Source organism: Engystomops pustulosus, unplaced genomic scaffold, assembly GCF_040894005.1.
Source record: "Engystomops pustulosus unplaced genomic scaffold, aEngPut4.maternal MAT_SCAFFOLD_265, whole genome shotgun sequence".
Classification (NCBI taxonomy): domain Eukaryota; kingdom Metazoa; phylum Chordata; class Amphibia; order Anura; family Leptodactylidae; genus Engystomops; species Engystomops pustulosus.
In genome coordinates this window covers 108,861-130,980 of record NW_027285144.1, presented here as the reverse complement: position 1 = coordinate 130,980, position 22,120 = coordinate 108,861, and the positions used below count along the sequence as shown (strand labels likewise).

Sequence of the window (22,120 nt, the reverse complement as noted above, 5' to 3'; positions counted from 1 at the left end):
TAAAGTCTTAAAGTTAAAGTTAAAGTTAAAGTTCACTAAGTTCAAAGTTAAAGTTAAAAGTTAAGTTAAAGTTCAGAAAAGTTTAACAAGTTAAAGTTAAAGTTACAGTTAAGTTAAAGTCAAACGTTAACGTTAACGTTCAAGTTAAATGTTAAAGTTAAAGTAAAGTTAAATCAGTTAAAAAGTACAAGTTAAAGTTAAATAAAGTTAAAAGTTAAAGTTAAAGTAAAGTTAATCAGTTAAAGTTACAGTTAAAGTTAAAGTTAAAGTTAAAAGTTAAAGTTAAAGTAAAGTTAAGTTAAAGTTCACGTTAGTTAAAGTTAACAGTTAAGTATAAAGTTCAAGTTTAAAGTTAAAAGTTCAAAGTTAAAGTTAAAGTTCAAGTTAAAGTTAAAGTTAAAGTTAAAGTAAAAGTTAAAGTTAAAGTTTAAAAGTTAAAGTTAAAGTTAAAGTTAAAGTTAAAGTTAAAGTTAGAATAAAGTTAAAGTTAAAGTTAAAGTTAAAGTTAAAGTTAAAGTTAAAGTTAAAGTTAAAGTTAAAGTTAAAGTTAAATACCTAACTAACCTAACCCTAACCCCTAACCCTAACCCTAACCCTAACCCTAACCTACCCTAACCCTAACCCTAACCCTAACCCCTAACCCTAACCCTAACCCTAACCCTAACCCTAACCCTAACCCTAACCCTAACCCTAACCCTAACCCTAACCCTAACCCTAACCCCTAACCCTAACCCTAACCCCTAACCCTACCCCTAACCCTAACCCTAACCCTAACTCCCTAACCCTAACCCTAACCCTAACCCCTAACCCTAACCCTAACCGCTAACCTAACCTAACCTAACCCTACCCTAACCCTCCCTAACCCTAACCCTAACCCTAACCCTAACCCCTAACCCTAACCCTAACCCTAACCCCTACCCTAACCCTAACCCCTAACCCTAACCTAACCCTAACCCTAACCCTAACCCTAACCCTAACCCTCCTAACCCTAACCCTAACCCCTAACCCTAACCCTAACCCTAACCCTAACCCCTAACCCTAACCCTAACCCTAACCCTAACCCACTAACCCACTAACCCACTAACCCTAACCCCTAACCCTAACCCTAACCCTAACCCTACTAACCCTAACCCTAACCCTAACCCTCACCCTAACCCCTAACCCCCTAACCCTAACCCTAACCCCTAACCCTAACCCTACTAACCCTAACCCCTAACCCTAACCCCTAACCCTAACCCTAACCCTACTAACCCTAACCCTAACCCTAACCCACTAACCCTAACCCTAACCCCTAACCCTAACCCTAACCCACTAACCCTAACCCTAACCCTAACCCTACTAACCCTAACCCTAACCCCCTAACCCTAACCCACTAACCCTAACCCTAACCCTAACACCCTAACCCTAACCCCTAACCCTAACCCCCCTAACCCTAACCCTACCCTAACCCTAACCCCTAACCCTACCCTAACCCTACCCTAACCCTAACCCTAACCCCTAACCCCTAACCCTAACCCTAACCCTAACCCTACTAACCCTAACCCTAACCCCTAACCCTAACCCTACTAACCCTAACCCTAACCCTAACCCTACTAACCCTAACCCTACTAACCCTAACCCTAACCCTAACCCCCTAACCCTAACCCTAACCCCCTAACCCTAACCCTACTAACCCTAAAAGATATTAAAAACAAAAGAATTACAAAATAATATGACACAGCAAAAAAGTTATAAAATAAAAAGGTAGAAAAATAACAGAAACTTAAGCAGTTTAAACACTTCCAAATCCAGATATAGGGATGGGGGTACGTTCAGAGAAGAGGTGACCACATGGATTTTTGAAGTCACCACAGAACATTCTACAGGTTAGAGTTTATCAGGCTGTTAAGACTCCAGGATGTTGTAAAAGCTGCCTGGACGCTTCAATAGATGCCAATTGTCATATAGTTCAACAAAGTTAGTAATTGCCCAATAGTTTCACAAATCTTACACATATAAGCTTAATAACTCCTTGACATGGGTTACAATAATCATTCCACTTTATTAAATGTGGTATAAATATGCATTGAAAAAATATAAACATTCTTTTGGGATATTGTGAATAAGGCATTTGTTATTTTAACAATACTTATTAATAAGCATCAATAAAAAAGATTTTCTTTAAAGCTGTTCTGCAGCAGCCGCACGCCCCTCCCCAAAGACACTTGTTCTATAGTGAGGTGATAGAATGGGGTTTCTATAGGAATCTGCTGTACGCCGCTTCATTCTAGCGTTCAGCACTGACGTGTATAGAACTACAGGTCCTTTCCTCTGCACCTCCATTCTGAATGGTCTACAATGGAGTTGCTGGAAGGAGGACTCCTTTCTAGACTCATCCATCCATTGCAAGAGCTAAAGGACCTTTGGTGAAGATGTGCCATCATCCTTCAGCCTCTCCTCTCCCTGCTGAGCTCCGCCCCTCCTGTACTGGTCACATGGGTTATCACATGGGTCATCACAGGTCCTTCAGCCTCTCCTCTCCCTGCTGAGCTCCGCCCCTCTGGTACTGGTCACATGGTGGTGACATCATCAAAGGTCCTTCAACCTCTCCTTTCCCTGCTGAGCTCCCGCCCCTCCGGTACTGGTCACATGGTGGTGCCATCCTCACAGGTCCTTCAGCCTCTCCTCTCCCTGCTGAGCTCCGCCCCTCTGGTACTGGTCACATGGTGGTGACATCATCAAAGGTCCTTCAACCTCTCCTTTCCCTGCTGAGCTCCGCCTCCCTCCGGTACTGGTCACATGGTGGTGACATCATCACAGGTCATTCAGCCTCTCCTCTCCCTGCCGAGCTCCGCCCCTCCTGTACTGGTCACATGGGTTATCACATGGGTCATCACAGGTCCTTCAGCCTCACATGGTGGTGACATCATCACAGGTCCTTCAGCCTCTCCTCACTACCGATCTCCACCCCTCCTGTACTGGTCACATGGTGGTGCAATCATCACAGGTCCTTCAGCCTCTCCTCTCGCTGCTGAGCTCCGCCCCTTGTACTGGTCACATGGTGGTGACATCATCACAGGTCCTTCATCTGCGGCAGTGCAGGTCCTGGTGGGTAGTCAGCGCTGTTGTCTCTCTGTTATCAGCTGATCTATATATACAATTATACAGCACTGGCTGCCAGCGGCTCTCACACCTGCCCCTGGTGACCCTGCTAGAAGGTAAGAAGACACCGGCAGCTGGGAATTGTCTTGCACATCCCTGTCCCTATACGTTTGGTGGTCGGGCTCTGTCCAGACTACACAATTTTATACCTTTTAGCAGCTTCCTTAGAACCAGGGTTTTCCTGGGGAGAAAAGTCCTTGAAAGGCGTCCCGGGAATCGTAATAGTATCATTAGGAGAATTCCTGGTGAAAGCCGCGGGGTCAGGGGTCACGGATAGTAGAACTCTGAGTGTCATGCGATATCTGGAGAAATACTCAATATGATACATTTCCAAGAAAAGCAGAAAGTATTATCTGAATGTGTTTTTAACTAATTTTTATTAAAAGTCTTATCCATTACAAAGAGAGGTTAAAGGAAACCTACCACTTAGTATGGCCGGGGTAACCTGTAAGTACCGAGCACCAGCTCAGGGTGAGCTGGTGCCGGTACTTACTTTCGTTAGTGTTAAAACCGCGGTATCGCGGTTTTAACACTTTTTAAACTTTAGGGCAGAAGACACTTCGGCGCTGCGTGCGCACGATCGTGCGCGCGCCTCCACGGGAAATAGCGGAGATGTTGCGCGCGCACGGTCGCGCGCAGCGCCGAAGCCCCTTCTGCCCTAAAGTTTAAAAAGTGTTAAAACCGCGATACCGCGGTTTTAACACTAACGAAAGTAAGTACCGGCACCAGCTCACCCTGAGCTGGTGCTCGGTACTTACAGCTTACCCCTGCCATACTAAGTGGTAGGTTTCCTTTAAATGCCTCCCGCCAGTGTTCTTCCTGTCCCTACAGTGGTCAGGTCAAGAGAGGGTCTCTCCTTCTAAGGGGGGTGGAGGGGAATGTCAAACTATTTACCAGGGTAATGCCTGTACACCCCCCCCTCCCCCTGCTTCCTCTATGGTCCGGTGAGCGTCCACTCTGGCAGCGATGCGTCCTACGCACGGATGTGTGACACGCTGGGCTACATTTCCCGGCATCCCGTGCACTCCGTGATGACTTTCACCCACAACTGGAAGTGACGGGAAAATAGTCACGAAGTGGATCTGAAATCTAGCGGCAGCCACCTGCATGGGGGATGGGCTCCCCGATAAGGTATTTCAACTTTACAAGTGCTGATCACATTGATCTGAGGTCTCTGTGTATGCTGCATTCCTGGGCGTCCCAGACTTATCATCACTGATGGGTCAGACTGGGGCCACCGCCACCCGCCTGGGCATGTAAGTGGTGATAGTTAGCATCTTCTTTACATATATACCTCCTCAGACATTACATACACGGCACAGGATTTACACAGCAGTATATACACCCTCAGACATTACATACACGGCACAGGATTTACACAGCAGTATATACCCCCTCAGACATTACATACATGACACAGGGTGTACACAGCAGTATATACCTCCTCAGACATTACATACACGGCACAGGGTGTACACAGCAGTATATACCTCCTCAGACATTACATACACGGCACAGGGTGTACACAGCAGTATATACCTCCTCAGACATTACATACACGGCACAGGATGTACACAGCAGTATATACCCCCTCAGACATCACATACATGACACAGGATGTACACAGCAGTATATACCTCCTCAGACATTACATACATGGCACAGGATGTACACAGCAGTATATACCTCCTCAGACATTACATACACGGCACAGGATGTACACAGCAGTATATACCCCCTCAGACATCACATACATGACACAGGATGTACACAGCAGTATATACCTCCTCAGACATTACATACATGGCACAGGATGTACACAGCAGTATATACCCCCTCAGACATTACATACACGGCACAGGATGTACACAGCAGTATATAGCTCCTCAGACATTACATACATGACACAGGGTGTACACAGCAGTATATACCCCCTCAGACATTACATACACGACACAGGGTGTACACAGCAGTATATACCTCCTCAGACATTACATACACGGCACAGGATGTACACAGCAGTATATACCTCCTCAGACATTACATACATGACACAGGATGTACACAGCAGTATATACCTCCTCAGACATTACATACATGACACAGGATGTACACAGCAGTATATACCTCCTCAGACATTACATACATGGCACAGGGTGTACACAGCAGTATATACCTCCTCAGACATTACATACATGACACAGGGTGTACACAGCAGTATATACCCCCTCAGACATTACATACATGGCACAGGGTGTACACAGCAGTATATACCCCCTCAGACATTACATACATGACACAGGGTGTACACAGCAGTATATACCTCCTCAGACATTACATACATGGCACAGGGTGTACACAGCAGTATATACCTCCTCAGACATTACATACACGGCACAGGATGTACACAGCAGTATATACCTCCTCAGACTTACATACACGGCACAGGATGTACACAGCTGTATATACCTCCTCAGACATTACATACATGGCACAGGATGTACACAGCAGTATATACCCCCTCAGACATTACATACACGGCACAGGGTGTACACAGCAGTATATACCCCCTCAGACATTACATACATGACACAGGGTGTACACAGCAGTATATACCTCCTCAGACATTACATACACGGCACAGGGTGTACACAGCAGTATATACCCCCTCAGACATTACATACATGGCACAGGGTGTACACAGCAGTATATACCTCCTCAGACATTACATACATGACACAGGATGTACACAGCAGTATATACCTCCTCAGACATTACATACATGACACAGGATGTACACAGCAGTATATACCTCCTCAGACATTACATACATGGCACAGGGTGTACACAGCAGTATATACCTCCTCAGACATTACATACATGACACAGGGTGTACACAGCAGTATATACCCCCTCAGACATTACATACATGGCACAGGGTGTACACAGCAGTATATACCTCCTCAGACATTACATACATGGCACAGGGTGTACACAGCAGTATATACCTCCTCAGACATTACATACACGGCACAGGATGTACACAGCAGTATATACCTCCTCAGACATTACATACATGGCACAGGGTGTACACAGCAGTATATACCTCCTCAGACATTACATACATGACACAGGGTGTACACAGCAGTATATACCCCCTCAGACATTACATACACGGCACAGGATGTACACAGCAGTATATACCTCCTCAGACATTACATACATGGCACAGGATGTACACAGCAGTATATACCCCCTCAGACATTACATACATGGCACAGGGTGTACACAGCAGTATATACCCCCTCAGACATTACATACACGGCACAGGGTGTACACAGCAGTATATACCCCCTCAGACATTACATACATGGCACAGGGTGTACACAGCAGTATATACCTCCTCAGACATTACATACATGACACAGGGTGTACACAGCAGTATATACCCCCTCAGACATTACATACATGACACAGGGTGTACACAGCAGTATATACCCCCTCAGACATTACATACATGGCACAGGATGTACACAGCAGTATATACCTCCTCAGACATTACATACATGGCACAGGGTGTACACAGCAGTATATACCTCCTCAGACATTACATACATGGCACAGGGTGTACACAGCAGTATATACCTCCTCAGACATTACGTACATGACACAGGGTGTACACAGCTGTATATACCTCCTCAGACATTACATACACGGCACAGGATGTACACAGCAGTATATACCCCCTCAGACATTACATACATGACACAGGATGTACACAGCAGTATATACCCCTCAGACATTACATACATGGCACAGGGTGTACACAGCAGTATATACCTCCTCAGACATTACATACACGGCACAGGGTGTACACAGCAGTATATACCCCCTCAGACATTACATACATGGCACAGGGTGTACACAGCAGTATATACCTCCTCAGACATTACATACATGACACAGGGTGTACACAGCAGTATATACCCCCTCAGACATTACATACATGGCACAGGATGTACACAGCAGTATATACCCCCTCAGACATTACATACATGGCACAGGATGTACACAGCAGTATATACCCCCTCAGACATTACATACATGACACAGGGTGTACACAGCAGTATATACCTCCTCAGACATTACATACATGACACAGGATGTACACAGCAGTATATACCCCCTCAGACATTACATACATGGCACAGGATGTACACAGCAGTATATACCTCCTCAGACATTACATACATGGCACAGGATGTACACAGCAGTATATACCCCCTCAGACATTACATACATGGCACAGGATGTACACAGCAGTATATACCTCCTCAGACATTACATACACGGCACAGGATGTACACAGCAGTATATACCTCCTCAGACATTACATACACGGCACAGGATGTACACAGCAGTATATACCCCCTCAGACATTACATACATGGCACAGGGTGTACACAGCAGTATATACCCCCTGGACCATTATGGGTCCAGAGACGGTTCCGAGGCCTACCCCTTTTGAGTTGCTCTGTGCCAGTGGCCCCTCCCACAAAGGCCTGATGTAACTCCCCTTTGGCTCCTGACCTTTTGACACATAAGTATATGGATAGATGGGAATCTTGGCTAGGCAAAAACCTCTCAAAGGAGCAGTGGCAGATTGTCTGGGCTAGAGCCAAAAAATCCTCTGTCATTACCCTTTATAAGGAAAATCTAATTAAAATCCTTATGTGCTGGTACCATGCCCCAGAATTGCTCCACAAATGTAACCCCGACATTCCTGATACATGCTGGCGGTGCAATGCCACAGGGGGCTCTTTAACGCACATATTCTGGGATTGCCCAATCGTACTGGAATGCAGTCAGACCACGAGCCGTAGCCCTACTGGTTCTGGATGTTCCCCTAGACCCCGAGCTCTCCTTACTCAACCGATCACCGAAAACCATAAGGGGTCCACGTGCCAAGCTGCTCCTTCATGTCCTCACTGCCGCCAAATGCTTACTCTCCTTATTTTGGAAGAAACCCACTTCGCCTTCCACTCTGGATCTATACACCCGAATTAAAGATCTAAGACTCTATCAGATGGATAGGTTCACGGCGGCGTGGTCCACTTGGGACAATCTCTGTGCGTCGCATGTTCCTTAATAGTAGTGTCAACTGCTCAATGTATTCTCCTCATTAAGTGCTGCGAGAGAGACGGGATGCCAGATTCATGTTCACGTTACATTCTCTATGCACCAGCTGTCACATGTCCTGTCTTTGTGCCGGGTCCTCCTGCTGCGACAGGAGCAAGGGTTCATGTAAATGTGTAAATTTTTTCTGAAAATCAAAATATTGAGTTGATTAAAAAAAAAAAAAATGGGTTGTCCGAGTTCTTGAAGAAAACTAAAAGTGGCCAGGAGAGGGCTGCTTAAAAATAATAAAGTCCTACTTACCTTCCGGTGCCCTCCGGTATCCAGCGCTGCTGTCACTCCGGTCCGGGCGCCATGTAAACAAATATGGCCGCCGGAGCAGCGCAGGACTCCGTTTCCGGCCGGCCACGCCTATCCGTCCCTATACACAGCATTGTGTATGGGGGCCGGAAGGTTGTCGGGTCCGGCCGGAAACGGAGTCCTGCACTGCTCCGGCGGCCATATTTGTTTACATGGCGCCTGGACCGGAGCAACAGCAGCGCTGGATACCGGAGGGCACCGGAAGGTAAGTAGGTCTTTATTTTTTTTAAGCAGCCCTCTCCTGGCCACTTTATGTTTTTTTTTTTTTTTCAAGAACTCGGACAACCCCTTTAATTACAGGCTGTTTTTAGGCTAAGACTTTTCATAAAGTTTACTGCCGATTTGGGATCTTACTATTGTTTTACATGGCTTGGTCAGATTGTCCTCTGAACCCATAGGCTGGCTGATCCCTTTGCATACAAGCCAGGTGTTTGCTTCATAGTTCTGCAAACACACCAATCGCTCGTGTTAACCCCTTCACTACCTCTGAAAAAGCCTCTGCATGAACGCTTCCATACTGGCTTTCATTGTCACTCCCCGTGGTGTCATTTGGGAAAGATGAAGACAGATGGACCCATCATTGCTGAATATTTGTAATAATGTACCAGTGGCACAGGTCTATAGAAAATATAGTAATATTGCAGTATATGGAGGGATCAAACCCACTCCCTAGGGTTAAAGTACCACAAGGGGGTCTAAAATAAATAAAGCCGTGGATTTCCTGGCACCAATTATTGCGATTCAATGTGTTTACTTACCTGGTTCTGCGCGATTCCCGATCCGGAGTGTCCGACGAGAATGAACTCTGCCACGATTCACGTAGATCGTGCGGGCGATTTCCTGCATGTGTCGCTTCCCTGGTCAGGTCCCCAGAGTTCACCTTCTTCCGAATCAGTGGGATAGTCCGGCACAACCCCCCTTTCCCCCGATTTGTGTTGCGTGAAAGTCAGCGAGATTGCACCAAAATCCGATCGTGTGCGACACAATCCTCGGCGCGATCCCCGAAAAGTTGGAAAACTTGCCAGAAATGCGCACGCGGGACCCTTAGTAAATGAGCCCCGTTGTCTCTTCAAATCTCTGCTCTGCCTCCTTGTATGTAGGGACTGTCTGCTACTATTCAACTAAGAGACATATAAAGCTCTGTGTACAAATGGGAAATACAAATGGGGGTCATTTACTTACCCCGTCCTGTCGCGATCCAGCTGCGCGTTCTCCGACGAGGATTCAGGTCTTCCGGTGATTCACTAAGGTCGTGCGCGCAATGTCCACCAGGTGTCGCTGCTGCGCCGAAGTCCGCCGGAGTTCACCATCCTATTCCCGGTGCATGTGAGTGATTGATTTTGCGACACAATTAGTTTTTTAAATTCCGCTGTTTTTCCAAATGCACGCCTCGTCGCGTGAAAGCCGGTGCCGAAATCCGATCGTGTGCGCCAAAATCCCAGCGGAATTCGGCACAAAACGGCAAGTGTCGGGAAACCTGACAAAAGTGCGGCCATGGAGCCCTTAGTAAATGAGCCCCATTGTCTCAATCTTTTTACATGGTACCTTGTGTTACATTCATGACATGTGATCTGTGACATCATCGCAGGTCTCTCAGCCTTCTAAGAATAGCAAACTGTACACCATGTATGTGATGACATGAAATCACAGCAGCCTCCATGGAAGATGGAGAGGAGTAGAAGTCCATGGAGGCTGCTGTGACCTGTGGACCTGAGATGTCACTCTGGTCACATGACATGAATTGTGACCAATAAGGAGGCATAAGGCATGAGAAGGAGAAGATGGGAGGGGCTGGCCGAGCAGGACACGCCCTCTCTGATGCCAGGTAATATAAGATAAAAGGTGATTTATGTGGATGTAAGCAAAATGATTTTTAGCTAAAAGAAGGGGATGGAGTCAGTTACTAGAGCTCCATAGGAACCTGTCACTGGCTATATATGTGCAAATGTGCTGACAGGTTCCCTTTAAGGCGTAACCCCTTCTCCGCCTTTATGTGAATGTAACTGATTGTTAAAGTCCTACTTGCTGTACAAAGTACAATCCAAAATATCCGTCATTGGCAAAAGTATTAGCTATAAGCCGCAAGAAGTAATGGAGGTGTTGATCCACCCGAACAGATGTGGGTTTATCCCTGGAAGATTAATTCAGAATAATTTTGTGTCTTTTTTTGAGCATGGAGATGCACCAGGATGTAGGGGAGCACTCCATCCTGTCATTGGACGCTACAAAGGCGTTTGAGGGGTCCTTGAGATGGGATAGCTTTGTGCTTAGAGGACACCCTTGTCTTGTGCCCCTACTATCTCCACTTGCAAGTTTAGACTGATCTAAATATGAAAGGGTTTGGCTCTGAAGGAGAAGCTGACAAGATTCTGCTATGTGCAGGTGACATCTTGTGCCTGGGGGATTCGACTAAATCTAGGAATCTTGCTCCAAGTCCGTCTTGGAAAGTAACTGACAAAAGACTGGGCTTCTCCCATTAGATGACACCTTTAGCTGTGAAGAATATGGTCTTGCTGTTTGGGAACCAAAGCTTGAGTTACTTAGGATTGGAGATCAGCGGACAATAATAAATATGTCAAACTCAATAGACAAGTCAGATGTAAATGATCAATATGGGAAAAATGACCCTTCTCTAGGATAGAATTAGATTATTGAAAATGGTGATGCAGCCCAATTATTGTACATATTGTTGTCCTCACCGATTTGGATAGAGGAGAAAGTTTTCCGATTTGATGCATGATTTAATTTGGGGTCGAAAACTTGTTTAAAATTAGGAATAAAGGTATTTTAATTTCATTCTAAGATCTACTTTCTCGGCAGCTAAGGCGCTTTTTATAGTTACACGGAGTAATATCTAAGATCACCTGGACAGCCACTTACTGAATGTCGCTATTAGAGAATCACTCGGGGTAAAAAGATCCCTGTGTGTATTCTGATTAATCGCAGCTGGACAAATATTACAAAGATTGGGGCTATTTCCGGTGCTCTGGGGTGCACTTGAAATTTAAGTGAATTCACTGGGGTATGGTAACGACGGGGAATCTCTAGGGTGTCACATTTATTTAATAACGGGTGTTGTCCCCGCTTCAAGATTAACACAAGGAATTTGGCTTTAATAAAAAGATGGATTTCTATTATATGCAGATATAAGATGCTAATGTTATAACAGAAAGCAAAGCAGGTTTTGAGGTGATTTCTAATACATAAGTGGATAGAATTTCTAAAATATATAAAATCTTAAATTTTGAAAACACACAAGGTGTTGTATTTAATCTGGAAAAACAATGGGAAAGAAGCCATGTGATACCAAGTCACATTGATCACACGAAACTAGGTGAATGCCAATCCTCCTCCCAACATAAATCACTGGGTAGCATTGATGGAAAAAATGTAAAAAAATATGAAAAGATGCATTATGCTAAAGTTTAAAGTGTTGGGAAAAATCTGGGGTCTTTAGGCAGAGTGGTGGGGGGAAAGGAGGGGGAAGGGTTACGGTTTGGTTTGTAACGATTTTACAAAGAGCTTTGATTTCAAGTGGATATAGGCAATAGATTCTCTTTAAAAATAATTTTTTTTATAATATGTCTATTGTACCCAATGATATGGTCAATCCATTTGTCTGCTTTAGAGGTCTCTGTAAAGATCTTCTCTTTTCCTGTATTTTATATTTTTGTCGTTCATTTGTATATGTGGAATTTGAAAATAAACAATTTTTATATAATATATATATATCTCTATCTCTGTCATTTGTATAAAAGGAGTAACATAACCAGTGATGCAGACCTGGAGTGAGAATAAAACCACTAAAAGACACTTCATCCCTAGGACTGAGAACACACATTCATCCAGACACACAAGTAAGGAAGCTATTCCTCCAGCGCATATGAAGCAGTCTGGGCAGCCAACCGAACATCCCAGATCAGAGAGTAGAGCCCAGGGTACCGCTAGCCGCACAAGTGCGTTCATACACCGGAAGATCCACATTGGTCAGCGAGAGGTGCGGAGGAGCAAGCGTGCGGGGAGCTTAAGAGGTTTCCAGTTTATCATAATTACCTTCTTACCATAGAACATTAGTAAATGAAAGAGGGTTCTCTCAAATTCAGCCTGAAGAATGTCCCTGACCAGACCCAGGAGACACATGAGGGGAGCAGACTCCCTGGAGACCCAAACACTCATCGATGTGGGAATGAATGGAGCGATCTCCGCCAACTCCATAGAGATTAATGGAGCAGAGCGGTCATGCACGGCCGTATGCCCCATTACTCTCATGGAGCAAAGAGTGGTCGATCGGACTCCTCGTTTTTGTCATCTGTGGGGGTCTCGGTACTGAGACCCCCACTGATCAGCAAGTTGGGCCCTATCCCGCGGATAGGGCCTAACTTGTCTTCGTGGGAAACCCCCTTTAATCTACAAAATAACCTGCTACCACAAAGGCTAAGCACGGCCACACCACACTGTTTTTTTACCAGTTTTTAAGTTCTGTTTTCATGGAACATACTCCCCCCTATAATCACTTATTTTTCCCTTGTTGCTTTTTCTTCCCCTTTCTTTTTTCTACTGGTGTGATTTATATGGTGGAGACTGGTGAGAAGTTGCTAAGGCCTTTAACCTCTCATACCTTCCTGTCCCTACAGAGGTCGAGGAGCAACTGCCCGGTGGGGCCGTCATGGTGGACAAATAAAAACCCAAATTCCTTGTAAGTCTAATTCCATTTTTCTGTATGTCCCAATCTGAAAGGATTTCCTGTTTAGGGGATGGAATGCTCTTTTGGGGTAATATGACTCCTCCTCAATTGTCTCTCTAGACTGCTAAACAAAGATTTTGCTGACTGACTTCCCAAGGATGGACGAGGACAGAAATCAGATGGTGGAGAGAATAGTATCCATCACACTGGAGATCCTCCACCTGCTAACTGGAGAGGTGAGGGTCTCATCTTCTCGATCTCCATACACAGAATCACCACAATGTGTACTCTTATCTGATAGTAATGTCTCTTTCCATGCACAGGATTATATAATGGTGAAGAAAGTCACAGAAGACGGTGAAGGATGGAGCATGGGCAAGGGTCCTTTAATTAGGCCTCCACCTCACTCTTATCAGATGGTCTTAGAACTTTCCAACAAGATCTGTAAGCTCCTGACTGGAGAGGTGAGGGGTGCTGGAAGATCTGGAAGTATTGGGCATGACCAAGGTTTTTTAAAGAAATCAACCAGTCAGTAAATGTAAAAAAGCAAAAAAAAACCCCACTGAAATTACTCTCCTCTTCATCCTGATCCCGGCGGTGGTCTTCACTAATCTTGTAGGGGTCACCTAAATAAAGAGACTTCTAAAAAGCAGTCGGGAGCATGGGGACGAGGTGTCCGGTGGTCCGGGCTGCTAATTATTCACGCCTCCTGCATGACGTCCCAGCATGGGAGAGGGAGGTGCGAGAGGCGGGAATAATTAGCAGCACGGAGTGTCGGACATCTCGTATACCACAGAAACAAGTTAAATTAAGACAAAGCTCTATGATCCCAAGTCTATTACTTAGTGGCACTCCTCAAGCTTTCTCACTAAAGGCACAAACCCAATGGGACATAATAGAATAAACTAGAAATGAATCCTGTGTAAAAAGAAATTCTATGCTGGTCACCCTCTCCAGTCCTGCCTCTGCTGAGAAGAGGAATGTTGTACTAGAAAAATTCTCCAGTCCTGGAAGAGGGTGGAGTGTCCTCATCGCCTGTTGTCGTCCTATGTCAGACACTGCTAGACGATAGGAGGCCGTTGTTGTCTGTGCTGCTTACTCTATGGTGGCTGGAAGGTTCCAAAATACCATGAATGTCTCTTCCCACTATTAGTTTGTGCCTTTGCATTTATCAGGTACATGTGAGGTGTCAGGATGTGGCTGTGTATTTCTCTATGGAGGAGTGGGAGTATATAGAGGGACACAAGGATCTGTACCCAGACTTCATGATGGAGGACCCCCGGACCCGCACATCACAAGGTAATCGTCTAAATGTACTTTTCTTAGCAGCTTGCACATATATGTACAGGTGTGATGCAGGCCCTCCTCACATCACAGTGTTGGTCCTCCACCTGTGTGTGGCAGATATTGGCATCTAGGAATGCTGGGGCTGATATCATAGACAGTTTAAACATTAAAGTGTAACCGTCATTCTGAGCAAAAAAAAAAATAAAATACATAATTCTGCTCCAGGTGTCCCTGGGAATCATTCCTCAAAGTATTTTGCCTTTCGGTCCTCATTTAGTACCTTTTTTGGCCCATAGCAACCATGGTTTCAGCTCTCGAAAAGACTACAATCAGCAAGATGGAGGGGCGGGGCCTGCCTCCTGTGACATCACCAGCGTGTCCTGCTGACCAATTACACTCTATCTATATATTATCTATCTATATCCTATCTATCTATCTCATATCTATGTCAAACTTTAGCACAGCATCTGATGGGACAGCTTGAAGACTTGGAGTCTCTCCTGCCATTTCCTGCTGTGAAGTGTGGGGACTGTGATCACTCTGCATCTTGTGTCTGTGTGGATTATTTGTTTATATACAGATGTAGGGAAAGCTGAGGGAGAGATAAGGGTGTAGTTGTGTGGTTACTACATTAGTGAGTGCTGGACCACTGAGCCATGAGGTAAACAGCTGAGAGCAGGGGGAGGAGAGGACATGTCTCATTCTCCCTCCATAGTCAGCTCTGTGAAGATGGACTGGGCCTGGCAACAGCTATCTAAGGAGTCACTGATAGCAGGGGGAAGGCTGCAGAATACAAGAGGAAGGAGCAAAATTTGGGTAACTAATTCAATTGCAAAATGGCTTAAAATGACCTACCCTACAACATATCAAAAGTTTTTTTGAAATGTCAGTTACTCCCTCTGTATATTATGAAAATATAAAAAGAAATCTCCACCTTTTATAATTGGGGATCTCAAACCTCCGATGCAGAACATTACATAATAGATGCCACTGGTTCATTATCAGTAGGTCAGACCCCCTGCATGAGAAACCAAGTGCCCCATTGGAACTTTACTGCCTCAGTTGGTAGCATCCCTGTGCTGATACTATTATGCCCTGTGTGATGAAATGCCACTCTCAAGTCCATTCAGAGGGTATACTTACACAATGGAGTCCTAACAGATTAGCCTATAAAACCCCACCCACCTACCAAGATGGCGTCGTTACACTAAATCTCGCCCTCAACACCCTGACAACCCACTGCTTCCACCCACGAATGTATTTAAAGAAGGCTGTAGGCATCTCATCCACATATACAACGCACACTGGTAATTCACACAGAACATGCAATCACTAAATATTCTAAAGAACCTGGTCACGTAAATCCTTTGCGAAACTTAGATTCTCTAAGGCTAAAAGCTGAAGCTTATCAAGGTTAACACTTTCATATATACGTGAAGGTACAATACACTTCTAAAAACATAAACTTCAGCTCTGGGAACACAACAAAGACCATTTCCCTTGATTCACTAATTTAAACCCAGTGGGTGTTGGCCCCCACCCCCGAAAGGTTTCCTCTGTGGAAAAACTCCATAACTTTTGATTGGAAGATGTGCCATTTCTTCTGATCCTCAGGTTATCTCGCTTTCCTCACCCCATACCAAACTTGGGGTGGCTAGGCTTGTGTTCTGCAATTTGACTGGGATTCCATCCATTGGTCTTCGGATCCCTGGCTAAGCCAAAAGTCCTGGTATTATCACTCATTCTACAAGTTGTAAATTATTTTCACGCTGGAGCTGGGAGCAGAGCACGGTAAAAGCACGGACACCGACCTGCGGCGTTTTCCAGGATAGGTAAGTGGGTTTAAAAGGGTTAATGTACATGATTGCAGGTCCTGCTGGGTTCACTGATGGGAGAGTTCTTCCCAATCATGACTATGGGTGTATTTATGGCGGATTCGGCGCATGATAAATATCCCCCTTGTTCTTTTCTGGGGACAATGTGAAATATAACGATTATGATTTGCGGACTTCTCTCGACCAGAGAAGGTTATGCTGCACTACATTCAGTGGCGTGGACGCTTTGGTGTGGTGATTGCACACACTGGGGCAGATTTATCAAGTGTCTGAAAGTCAGAATATTTCTAGTTGCCCATGGCAACCAATCACAGCTCAGCTTTCATTTTATCAGTGCTCATGAATATTTTAAAGGGGAGCTGTGATTGCTTGCCATGGGCAACTAGAAATATTCTGACTTTCAGACAGCTTGATAAATCTGCCCCACTGTGTCTTGCCACTATATGCTATGTAGCAGCTTGCATTTTGTTTTATTTTTCCTGACGGTTTTTCCCATAAACATCCATTATCCTCACATTATGATTGGACATGTATCACCTCTACTGGGGATCTCCTGATCACTCATGGTCTAGTAAAGACTCTGGGAAAGAAAACCCAGAACTTGTTCTTTGTTCTGCTCTAGTCCTGTCTAGATTCCACGGCTTCTGCATCTAACAAATAGTTAGGGCTGGACTCCTCCACTGCTCCCTGAATGTTCTGTATGTCCAACATACATCTAACAGCATCATTTCTATTCTTCTGTCATCTTGTAAACCTGTGAAATATAACACATGGGTCTGGAAGAGCTTCCTGTGCTTCTCCAGCTGCCTGTGGGATGCTTGGCAGGTATTGAAGGATATTCCAGATGTCTATTACTACAGCAAGAGCTCCAACCCTAACCCCATTGGCGCAAAGGATCGGAGTAGAGTGAAATCACAATCTTAGACTCTACTCCATAGTTTAGCTTCTGCAAACCAGATGAAGCCTTGAGGGTTCTCTAGCAGTTCATGTCCTCCTGTAAACTATACCCTGGGCAGGTTCAGCAGGAGGCCTTCTTTCGGCATGGAGATTTAATCCAGGGATTTATTCTGAACATTTCTGCAGGCATTGTACATGCTTGTGCATCATGAAGGGGTCGTAACATAATAGTAACTTCAAAAACTGGTTTTTAATCCCAATTTGTAATCCCAATTTCAGAGAGAAGGAAGCTGCAGGCGCTGTCTGTGTACAGAGTAGTCTACAATCGCTCATGTAGTCACTGTGTCTGTGTCTCCACAGATGGATCCAGTAGTAGGAATCCACCAGAGAGATGTTCCTTTTGTCTGTACTCCCAAGACGACTCAAAGGAGACGCCCAATGTCCCAGAGAATCATCAGGTAAATGGAGCTGAGCCCGATACCACATCAGTATAGTGCATGGAGAGTCTGTCCTGTGCTCATAGATTGTGGGGGCTCTTGTGTTGATCTGATGGTTCCCCCTGTCTCCTGACAAATCAGGGAGAAGATGGGACTAGGATTATAGCGGAGGCTGAAAAAGAGAGGATGAGGAGCGATCACCCGTGTAAGAGGGAAGTGGTGGAGGACATTCCTGGAGGTGACACCACAGGTAGGTAATAATGGAGGGAGAAGAGAGGATGAGGAGCGATCACCCATGTAAGAGGGAAGTGGTGGGGTACATTCCCGGAGGTGACACCACAGGTAAGTGATAATGGAGGGAGAAGAGAGGATGAGGAGCGATCACCCGTGTAAGAGGGAAGTGGTGGAGGACATTCCTGGAGGTGACACCACAGGTAGGTGATAATGGAGGGAGAAGAGAGGATGAGGGGCGATCACCCGTATAAGAGGGAAGTGGTGGAGGACATTCCCGGAGGTGACACCACAGGTAAGTGATAATGGAGGGAGAAGAGAGGATGAGGAGCGATCACCCGTGTAAGAGGGAAGTGGTGGAGGACATTCCTGGAGGTGACACCACAGGTAGGTGATAATGGAGGGAGAAGAGAGGATGAGGGGCGATCACCCGTGTAAGAGGGAAGTGGTGGAGGACATTCCTGGAGGTGACACCACAGGTAGGTGATAATGGAGGGAGAAGAGAGGATGAGGGGCGATCACCCGTGTAAGAGGGAAGTGGTGGAGGACATTCCCGGAGGTGACACCACAGGTAGGTGATAATGGAGGGAGAAGAGAGGATGAGGGGCGATCACCCGTGTAAGAGGGAAGTGGTGGAGGACATTCCCGGAGGTGACACCACAGGTAGGTGATAATGGAGGGAGAAGAGAGGATGAGGGGCGATCACCCGTGTAAGAGGGAAGTGGTGGAGGACATTCCTGGAGGTGACACCACAGGTAGGTAATAATGGAGGGAGAAGAGAGGATGAGGAGCGATCACCCATGTAAGAGGGAAGTGGTGGGGTACATTCCTGGAGGTGACACCACAGGTAGGTGATAATGGAGGGAGAAGAGAGGATGAGGAGCGATCACCCGTGTAAGAGGGAAGTGGTGGAGGACATTCCCGGAGGTGACACCACAGGTAGGTGATAATGGAGGGAGAAGAGAGGATGAGGGGCGATCACCCGTATAAGAGGGAAGTGGTGGAGGACATTCCCGGAGGTGACACCACAGGTAAGTGATAATGGAGGGAGAAGAGAGGATGAGGGGTGATCACCCGTGTAAGAGGGAAGTGGTGGAGGACATTCCCGGAGGTAACACCACAGGTAGGTGATAATGGGGGGAGAAGAGAGGATGAGGGGCGATCACCCGTGTAAGAGGGAAGTGGTGGAGGACATTCCTGGAGGTGACACCACAGGTAGGTAATAATGGAGGGAGAAGAGAGGATGAGGGGCGATCACCCGTGTAAGAGGGAAGTGGTGGAGGACATTCCTGGAGGTGACACCACAGGTAGGTGATAATGGAGGGAGAAGAGAGGATGAGGGGCGATCACCCGTGTAAGAGGGAAGTGGTGGAGGACATTCCTGGAGGTGACACCACAGGTAGGTGATAATGGAGGGAGAAGAGAGGATGAGGGGCGATCACCCGTGTAAGAGGGAAGTGGTGGAGGACATTTCTGGAGGTGACACCACAGGTAGGTGATAATGGAGGGAGAAGAGAGGATGAAGGGCGATCACCCGTGTAAGAGGGAAGTGGTGGAGGACATTTCTGGAGGTGACACCACAGGTAGGTGATAATGGAGGGAGAAGAGAGGATGAGGGACGATCACCCGTGTAAGAGGGAAGTGGTGGAGGACATTCCTGGAGGTGACACCACAGGTAGGTAATAATGGAGGGAGAAGAGAGGATGAGGGGCGATCACCCATGTAAGAGGGAAGTGGTGGAGGACATTCCTGGAGGTGACACCACAGGTAGGTGATAATGGAGGGAGAAGAGAGCATGAGGGGCGATCACCCGTGTAAGAGGGAAGTGGTGGAGGACATTCCTGGAGGTGACACCACAGGTAGGTGATAATGGAGGGAGAAGAGAGGATGAGGGGCGATCACCCGTGTAAGAGGGAAGTGGAGGAGGACATTCCCGGAGGTGACACCACAGGTAGGTGATAATGGAGGGAGAAGAGAGGATGAGGGGAGATCACCCGTGTAAGAGGGAAGTGGTGGAGGACATTCCTGGAGGTGACACCACAGGTAGGTGATAATGGAGGGAGAAGAGAGGATGAGGGGCGATCACCCGTGTAAGAGGGAAGTGGAGGAGGACATTCCCGGAGGTGACACCACAGGTAGGTGATAATGGAGGGAGAAGAGAGGATGAGGGGCGATCACCCGTGTAAGAGGGAAGTGGAGGAGGACATTCCCGGAGGTGACACCACAGGTAGGTGATAATGGAGGGAGAAGAGAGGATGAGGGGCGATCACCCGTGTAAGAGGGAAGTGGTGGAGGACATTCCCGGAGATAACAGAGGTAGGTGATAATGGATGTAGCGGGGGAAGTTGAGCTTGGGGTTCATTGGTGATCGTGTGTTCCCAGGGGATTTCTGGGTTATAGATATTGATGATGTTGCTTTGGGTCAGGTTATCAGGGTTAGATACTTACCTGCCTAGTAACCAGACCCCTCTAATTGTCCATCGCCGCCATTGTGTAGTGGTCACCCGGCACTACACGACTTCTGGCCTGAAAGAACTGCATGTGACCCAGACTAATAGGAAAGTCATAAATGTGTTTTGTGATCTACAAAAACCTGTTTTCTATTAACTTTACAGAAAGTCCCATTAGGAAAGAGAACTTCACGTTACTGATAAATTATAAAGCAGAAGAAGAAGAAGTCATTGAGGGATCTACAGGAGACACGGCCCTTAGTGTGCACCCCGGACCCCTCGGCACAGATCTGTCATGTGACCCCCCGAATCATGAGGAACCTTCTCCCCACCAATCACAGACGGTGACCACAAGTATCGGGCAGACAGGGGTTAATAGATTCCAATGTGGAGAATGTGGGAAACAATTTACGAGCAACTTGGGTCTTTTTACTCACAGAAGATGTCACGTTGGGGCAAAGCTTTACTCGTGCTCAGAATGTGGGAAATGTTTCACTTATAAATTAGTCTTAGACCAGCATCAGAAGAGCCACGCAGGGGGGAAGCCATATACATGTTCACTGTGCGGAAACTGCTTTACAACAAAATCCAGTCTAGTTACACATGAGAAAATTCACAGCGGAGAGAAGCCGCACTCGTGTTCAGAGTGTGGCAAATGTTTTATACTGAAATCCAGTCTTGTTAAACATCAGCGAAGTCACACGGGAGAGAAGCCCTACACGTGCGCAGAATGTGGGAGATGCTTCACAGAAAAGACCAGCCTGGTCAAACATGAGAGAATTCACACAGGAGAAAAGCCGTATTCCTGCGCACTCTGCGGGAAGAGCTTTACCCGTAAATCGGGTCTCAATCAGCACGAGAGAAGACACAAAGGAGAGAAACTGCATTCATGTTTAGAATGTGGCAAATGTTTTACAGACAAACCAAACCTTGTAAAACACGAGAGAATTCACACAGGAGAGAAGCCATTTTCCTGTTCAGAATGTGGAAAATGTTTTACCAATAAGTCGCATCTAGTTCTACATGAGAGAAACCACACGGGGGAGAAGCCATACTCCTGTTCAGATTGTGGGAAATGCTTTAAAAGTAAAGAAGCTCTTGTTAGACATGAGAAGATTCACACGGGCGAGAAGCCATTTTCATGTTCACAATGCGGTAGGTGTTTTACACAAAAATCCCATCTTGTGAAACATGAGAAGTTTTACATGGAGAGAGAGTGCTCATGTTCATGATGACAGACAGGGGAAGCCACACACGGGAGAATCCATGATGAGGCTTTCTATACAGAAAATGAAGAATTCACATAGGACAGTGATGCTGATTTTGTTGGTACATAAATCTTTCAGTAAATCATGTAGTCGGCTATAAAGTACATTAATGGATGTAAATGAACATTTTAAACATGTGAAAAACACAACAAATCTCTTCTGCTGTTAAAAATGTGGAGGGAAATAAAGTAGAGACTATTGTGTATTATTTATGCCACTGACGATGTGGAAAGGATCTCCTCCAATTAACGATACATGACAGAATATGGTGTCATGGAGGCATTCCAGCTATATGAAGCCACAAGTGTTAACCATTTAGTGTTGTGTGGTAGCTGATGATAACGTGGAGAGATGTGTAATCATACCTGTATGTTGTTAGTAGCTGCAGGACTGT

The 22,120-nt window shown here is 45.9% G+C and overlaps 1 protein-coding gene across 7 annotated transcripts; it reads left to right on the top strand.

The window, feature by feature from the left end:
- Positions 1-2,921: 2,921 nt before the first annotated feature.
- Positions 2,922-21,914, top strand: LOC140110365 (uncharacterized). Of its 7 annotated transcripts, none has more exons than XM_072132197.1 (10): positions 2,922-3,197; positions 12,463-12,494; positions 13,272-13,333; positions 13,442-13,557; positions 13,645-13,785; positions 14,497-14,620; positions 15,068-15,130; positions 17,701-17,798; positions 17,919-18,027; positions 20,624-21,914. In XM_072132197.1, the coding sequence occupies exons 4-10, from the start codon at positions 13,480-13,482 to the stop codon at positions 21,688-21,690; spliced, it is 1,680 nt and encodes a 559-aa protein (XP_071988298.1). In that variant the 5' UTR covers positions 2,922-3,197; positions 12,463-12,494; positions 13,272-13,333; positions 13,442-13,479; the 3' UTR covers positions 21,691-21,914. The 7 variants fall into 7 exon arrangements, with proteins under 7 accessions (XP_071988298.1, XP_071988297.1, XP_071988300.1 ...); XM_072132196.1 differs by having other exon boundaries at positions 12,463-12,593; XM_072132199.1 differs by lacking the exon at positions 12,463-12,494 and having other exon boundaries at positions 2,922-3,087.
- Positions 21,915-22,120: the final 206 nt, after the last annotated feature.

Bases quoted from the DNA above. Each gene is read 5' to 3' on its own strand.
- LOC140110365 (XM_072132199.1), top strand. From the start codon at position 13,480: ATGGACGAGGACAGAAATCAGATGGTGGAGAGAATAGTATCCATCACA. The intron at 15,131-17,700 runs GTGGGGACTGTG...GTGTCTCCACAG, and splicing joins GCCATTTCCTGCTGTGAAGT to ATGGATCCAGTAGTAGGAAT. The intron at 18,028-20,623 runs GTAGGTAATAAT...TTAACTTTACAG, and splicing joins TCCTGGAGGTGACACCACAG to AAAGTCCCATTAGGAAAGAG.